General features: G+C 39.3%; 2 protein-coding genes across 3 annotated transcripts; both read left to right on the top strand.

Moving 5' to 3' along the window:
• Positions 1-392: 392 nt before the first annotated feature.
• Positions 393-3,225, top strand: LOC122668355 (50S ribosomal protein L4, chloroplastic). Of its 2 annotated transcripts, none has more exons than XM_043864945.1 (2): positions 393-1,336; positions 3,001-3,225. In XM_043864945.1, the coding sequence occupies exons 1-2, from the start codon at positions 454-456 to the stop codon at positions 3,024-3,026; spliced, it is 909 nt and encodes a 302-aa protein (XP_043720880.1). In that variant the 5' UTR covers positions 393-453; the 3' UTR covers positions 3,027-3,225. The 2 variants fall into 2 exon arrangements, with proteins under 2 accessions (XP_043720880.1, XP_043720875.1); XM_043864940.1 differs by having other exon boundaries at positions 2,998-3,225.
• A 2,929-nt stretch (positions 3,226-6,154) lies between these two features.
• LOC122668391 (probable signal peptidase complex subunit 2) lies at positions 6,155-6,564 on the top strand. Its single transcript, XM_043864968.1, has 2 exons — positions 6,155-6,254; positions 6,355-6,564. Exons 1-2 carry the CDS (start codon positions 6,156-6,158, stop codon positions 6,562-6,564), a joined length of 309 nt encoding a protein of 102 aa, XP_043720903.1. The 5' UTR covers position 6,155.
• Positions 6,565-6,633: the final 69 nt, after the last annotated feature.

The following is a 6,633-nucleotide window of genomic DNA, read 5'->3' as shown; positions in this document are numbered from 1 at the left end:
ATTGAGATTTGGCATTCCCTCGAATTGAGCTCCTCTCCAGGGTACCCAACATGCGTAGGGGCATCCAGCGGTTGGACTGTGCTGCACATATCCTTAAGCGTGCGCCAATGGAGAAGTATAAACACCAAATAGAGCCATTATGTAGATCAACCAGAATAATAGCTATGATTCGACTATAAGTAACAGCAGAAATAACATTAACACTTCATCTAACTAAGCACCATGAATTTGTAATGCAACAATGGAGTGGACGATCCGGATCCGAGTCCAAAGTCCAACCTTACGAGATCCGGATTCACCCCGTGCTTCGCATAAGTAGCGGTCACTGATCCCAGAGGTCCAAAGCGAATCCACCGAGTTACTCCCACACTCACTCACTCCTGAGGTGAGTACCTCTCGCGCCTCCCCAACGGATAGTGGATAACGCTTGCAGATATCAACACTCACCAAGCAATGGCGACCTCTTCGACAACCCACTTGGTATCTTTCTTCTCTTCCTCTATCTTTCTCACTTCTCCCAACCAAAACCCTAAATTCCTCTCTATCTCAGACCCCAATTCTCTGAAAGCCGTAAGGCCACTATCTCACTCCAGACCCTCAATCACAGAGTTTGCTAAGACCCTAGTAATTCGTTCCGAAGTTGCGACCCTTCCGGTAATCTCATTTGATGGCGAGAAGATCGGAGAAACGTATCTCGACCTCAAATCGGCTCCACTGGAGACCGCCCGTGCCGTTGTCCATAGAGGGATCATCACTGATCTACAGAACAAGCGAAGAGGAACTGCTTCGACTCTAACGAGAGGAGAAGTCCGTGGAGGTGGAAAGAAACCATACCCGCAGAAGAAGACTGGCCGCGCAAGGCGAGGATCCCAGCGAACTCCACTCCGGCCAGGTGGAGGTGTTATTTTTGGTCCCAAGCCGAGAGATTGGAGCGTCAAAATTAATCGGAAGGAGAAGAGATTGGCGATATCCACTGCTTTGTCAAGCGCAGCGGTGAATATGATAGTTGTAGAGGATTTCTCCGATAAATTTGACAAGCCCAAAACCAAGGAATTTATTGCAGCAATGAAGAGATGGGGGGTCGATCCCAAGGAGAAGTCGATGTTCTTGTTTATGGAAGTGTCGGACAATGTGAAGTTGTCGAGTCGAAATATTGGGACATTGAGATTGCTGACGCCTAGGACCCTGAACCTGTTTGATATCTTGAACTCTGATAAGCTAGTGCTTACAAAGCCGGCCATTGAGTATCTGAACAGAATGTATGGGATTGATTACGAGGGAGGTGAAGCCGAGGATGAGGACGAAGAAGAACAGGAGGAAGACGAAGAAATTGAAGGTTAGTTCAGTTACTCTATGTAGGGTTTGATTTTTTTTGGAAGTTCAGTAATTAACTAATTACTAACTGCTACCAATTTTCTTTAGCTTCCTAATTTTATTAAGTTAAAGTAAATTGGTTCCCTAAGATGTGATACGGTTAGAAGTTCAGATCTTTGAGTATTACTTTGACCTAAAAAAGAATTCCTTGGGCATAATTAGGTGCATACATGCACTCACATTGTTACATATGGAAAGGATTATGGTATTTGGATACTGTGTTCTGTGTGGAACTGCGTCTAGAGACACATGCACATTTATGTAGAATGCAACTGTAAGTGGTAATGGTGGAAAAGCTCAGGCATGCAATGAAAGATTTTTAATGGCTAAACAACTGTTATACTTTTGTCTTCTGCGTATATGATCTCTCTATCTTTGTCTCTGTATGACTGTCTTTTGGTTTTGGGAATGGACACTTCTGTCAGGAACACATTATCAACTTTGAAAAGAATAGAAGGGAAAGATCTGGAGTATGATGATTGTTTAGCCATTAACATTCTTTCTTTGCATGCCTGAGCTTTTCCACCATTACCAAATACAGTTGCATTCTACAGAAATTTACATGTATCTCAATGCAGTTCCACACAGAACATTTATCATGATGAGATGGTTTACAACATGTATACATTGTCCGATTTTTCCTGATCCCAGGTGCCAAATCAATTGAAAATATGAAATATACAGTCATACACACTCAGCTGTAGACCATTTGGCTGCTAGAAGATTAAGGTATTGTCTTACTGAAAAATTCAAGGATATAGAAGGGGGCTCCCAATTAGAGTCCTGCTGAAACTTAAGGAGAGAAGGTTTTGTGAAATGTCAAGATGCAGACTCTCCCACTAGAATGACTACTCCCTCTCTTCTGAGTTTGCAAGCATGCTAGTGGGTTGGTATATTTTATTTTATTGTGTCGTACGTAGGCAAGCAGGTTGGAAGTTACATGTTGATTGGTTAAGATGGGCCATGAACTCAGTTCTGTCATATGTTCATATATAGAAACCATAGATATGGACCTAGAGAGAGTAGAATTGGTGAACAGAATTCTCATTACACCCTCAAGTAGTTGGAATGGGACATAGAGTTTGGTTCGAGGTATGACCTCTACAAACCTCACCAACATAAGAAGCTGTCATAACTCAAACTCTGTTGTTGTTTTGATCAAGTAAGTCGTTCCCTTTTTAATGACAGGCTTAGCAACTGGGGACATTCATCCTTGTCCCACACATGATATCTTCCATTTGGATAAATTATGGTGCATGTGGATTTCAAACGCAGGTCTCTGCCTGCAATGTACATAGACTCTCACTCTGCTAGTTCTGTAGATCTGTTAATCCCTGTTCAACACTTGCTATTGACCATGGCAACGAAATAACTTAAGCTTTACTTAAGCTGTCTCGTCCGGAATATAAATCATAAACATGAAAAAGAATGTACAATCTACTTGCAAAATTTCCTTATTTCGTGTGGCTCTGTGTAATACCTCAGAATATCCTCATAAGCAATAAATTAATAGTTATGCTTCATGACAGAAGCCTGTGAGTGTGTGTGTGTGTATTGACATACCTTTTCTTTTGCTTCTACTTTTTTTTTTTTTTTCTGAATTTGAATTGCGGATGAATGAGGCAGATGAAAGTTCCAAGGTGGCAGAGTGACGATGTACATTTCCCTGATGACCTTCTTCCTTAAAGTCTTCTACTACATCCATCTGATTCAGTGATTGATAGAGGGATTTCCGGCTGTATCATGATCAGCAGCCATTTTTATGTTTCAGGCTGTAACGATTCTACATTACAAGTTGATTTTGTTGTTGTCTTTGTTCATTTCCTTTGTAATTTTAGCTCATTACTCCTACATTGTGTGTTTATCTGTACCATCTAACATGTTATATCTTACGAGTACCTAGTCGGGCAATCACATTTTCCAACTTTTGTCCAAGTAAATGCTAGTAGGTTGGTATATTTTATTTTACATCCTACAAACAAATATCTAATTTTTTTGTTTTCAAACATGTAACCATGTAAAGTATTCCAAAATGAAAACAAATGGAGTCCATTTTCATTTCCCACTCATTGAATTCCGTTTCATAGTTCCATGGTGGGACTTGGGAAAACAGAAGACCCATTTAGCTTTTCCTACTATAATGATCTTTGAAGGTCTCCAATATTGTTGTTAATCTTTTATGGAAGGTCCTGAATTCATGACATGCAAGCGGATTCCTTGGGCTTTTGGGTAAAATGGAAGAATGAGGAACTATGTTTTTCTGTTTTCCCCTGAAAAGGAAATAGAAAAGATGTAAATCATATATGGGGATGGTTATATCCCATTCAATCATTGACTACTAAAACATGGACATCTAAGAAAAATTTCTCTAATCAAGAATAAGCTTTGCTAGAGGAAAAGTGCCACTGTGCTACGTTATCTTGATGGCCAACATAATTATGCATTTATGCCATGTGACTAGATGATGTGGTGATTCATAACCTTTGATATAAAGCAAGGTTTGAGGAATCAGATCTGGATTGGATGAAATGTCTAAATTTGAATCGGAAGCTCTTGATCCCAATTTGAGCTGATTTTTTTATGCCTTTTATTGAATCAATGGTTAATCATGTTTGATCTTCATTTTTTTGGTCATAGTTTTCCACTTTTAATCTGTGTATTAATATATTAGTATATATTTTTTTGGTAAAGAATATATTAATATTAATAGAAGGCCAAATGTTCTCTGCCCTGGGGGTGTATGCTGCGCCCAGACACATGGGGTGGGTGAAATGACCACCCTGCCCCCATGAATTGCCAGCCCATGTGTCTGGGGCCAGGCTGTTGCACAGAGAATATCAGCCCGTAATAGAAAATCAATAAAATTGTGTAAGCTGTGTATGTGAGAGGGTGGGAGTTTCGAGGCATTAAATATGGATGGGGGTGTACGACTTTTCCAACTCTTTGTGAGAGGGGACATGACCGTGCATGCTTGTACGGCCGTGTATGAAATCTTTGTTAGGAATTCTTTAGTTCTTTTTTCTGAAAATTAAAAGATTCTAGGAATTATGATTCTGATCGAAAATGTCTAATTCGAGTTGATGAGTGAAATCTTTGACCACATAAAAATCTATAAATTTTAGGAATTCTTTGCTTCTTTTTTCTCACCTCCCATTAGGACACTTACCTTAACAAGAGTCTTTGACCATAAAAGTGAAGCCTTCTATAAATTTTAGAAAATTAAAAGATTCTAGGAATTATGATTCTGATCGAAAATGTCTAATTCTACTGATCTGACTTCCGATTTTTAAGGTGGCAGGAACGATCTCAATATCTCACACCAGATTCTACTCTTGAACCTTGTTTTAAAGAGCAACATATGGCTTGGACGTGGGTAACTCATTCCATCAAATCCCCCACCCCCATGCTGTATTGGAATTTCAAAGGTTTTTTATCTTGCCATTTAGCCAACTTCATTTATGCTGAAACTCGACATTTGGGGTACGGTACATTAGTACCTTTGTGTTTCTCTCTCTCTTTGCCTTACATGAAATGCCCTTGTTGCCTTCCAAAGTTGATGCCATCTAGCATACATCATATGCGTTTTTTCTATGCCGTCTCCTGCTTAGAGAACTCTCTCCTAAAAAATAAAATAAACGCAAATATGAATCTAACTACTTCCCCTAGAGCAGAGTTTTAATAAGTGGGAATTGGATTGGTGAATCGGCCATAACCAATCCCAATTTACACCAATCCGACATGACTGACTCACACCCAAAAACCTTAAAAATTCCTTGTTTTTAGATGTAAGGACTAGAGATGGAAATGATTCGAATTCGGTCGGATAGTGGCATTATCATATTCGTATTCGTTTATATTCGGACGGATTCGGATAATATCCTAGCGGTTTTCTGACGGATTCAATAATTTTTGAATGGTGATTTTTTGAATATGGAATCTCCTAAATGGATTTGAACGCGAATCGAATATGAATTTTCGACTATCCGTTAACATCTTTACCATTTTTATGATGAAGGTTAGGGTTGAGACTTGAGAGTTCAACAACTACCCTTTTTTACTCTTCTTAGTCTTTGATTTTCTTATATGGATATGTGATTCCATGTATCACATTGCATAAAACAATATATATCAACCAATAAAAATATAGAAAAAGAATTACATTATCTTAACTTATAAAATTGTAAAAACAAGATAACAAAATCCCGTAAGGTAACTTAAAAAGGATAGATGGACACAGAGATATATTTCAGATATTTTATTACCGTTGATTGCTAAACAAATCGGATAATAATCGGTCGAATAGGAGATTATCATATTCATATCCGATTAGTTTCGAACGGATTCGATTCTCCTAAACAGACATTAACCAGATCGGATACAGATTTTCAATATCCGCTTACATCTCTAGTAAGGACCGATTCTAATGTTCTTGAACACCGATTTAGGTGGAATCAGAATCGCCAATGACCGATTCCATGTTTTAAAACCTGCCTTAGCCTCAAGATGATTTAGGTCCGAATCGGCTCTCCAGGTAGTAGTTGTCAGTTAGCAGTTTACCACAATCCCACGCTGGCCTCATGGAAAGAATTTGGCGCCGATGAGAAAACGGAGTTATAAATTTTGTAACGGTAGAGCTCAACTCATACATTCATATTTAACTGCAGAGGCAGAGGCAGAGTGCTCTCAATCTCATCATTCTCATCTCTCCTGTCTTTACATATTTTCAGGTTCGGTCCTTTCGGACAATTGCGGTAGTGTGCAGGAAATTAAAGAAGGGAGAGATGGCAGGCGTCGGCAGCTGTCCCAGCAAAAATACTAAAAAGGCAAATCTGATGAATCCTCCTTCGATCAAACACATTCTCGACGAATCCGTCTCTGAGGTGACAACTACCGACTAATAAATGTCTCACTCTGTTCTCCTCTATCGATCGAATTTTTCTTTCCTTGATTAATTAATGGCGTTTCGAATTATTCCTGCAGATTGTCACCAGTCATGGATATGTGGAAGACATGAGCAGGAGGACTATAAGATTGTTTATAGGAGCCATCATCATAATCATCGCTCTCGCCGCTCAGTTCTACCCGAAGAAATTCCCTGAAAACAGAGATTTTCTGATCGGATGCATCGTTTTATATCCTTTCTTCCTTGTTTTCCTTATTTCCGTCTGCTTCCCCAGTCGTGTTCCATAGAAAAGGCCACGCTGTTCTCTAGATGTCGACTCCCAGATGATGTTTGATCTTTGACTCTGGTAAGTATAT

This window comes from Telopea speciosissima, chromosome 1 (genome assembly GCF_018873765.1).
Source record: "Telopea speciosissima isolate NSW1024214 ecotype Mountain lineage chromosome 1, Tspe_v1, whole genome shotgun sequence".
In the NCBI taxonomy this organism is placed as follows: domain Eukaryota; kingdom Viridiplantae; phylum Streptophyta; class Magnoliopsida; order Proteales; family Proteaceae; genus Telopea; species Telopea speciosissima.
Note: the sequence above shows the minus strand (reverse complement) of the source record. Positions and strands in the feature narration are given on the sequence as shown.

Bases quoted from the DNA above. Each gene is read 5' to 3' on its own strand.
- LOC122668355 (XM_043864940.1), top strand. From the start codon at position 454: ATGGCGACCTCTTCGACAACCCACTTGGTATCTTTCTTCTCTTCCTCT. The intron at 1,337-2,997 runs GTTAGTTCAGTT...GGATGAATGAGG, and splicing joins GGAAGACGAAGAAATTGAAG to CAGATGAAAGTTCCAAGGTG.
- LOC122668391 (XM_043864968.1), top strand. From the start codon at position 6,156: ATGGCAGGCGTCGGCAGCTGTCCCAGCAAAAATACTAAAAAGGCAAAT. The intron at 6,255-6,354 runs GTGACAACTACC...TTATTCCTGCAG, and splicing joins TCGACGAATCCGTCTCTGAG to ATTGTCACCAGTCATGGATA.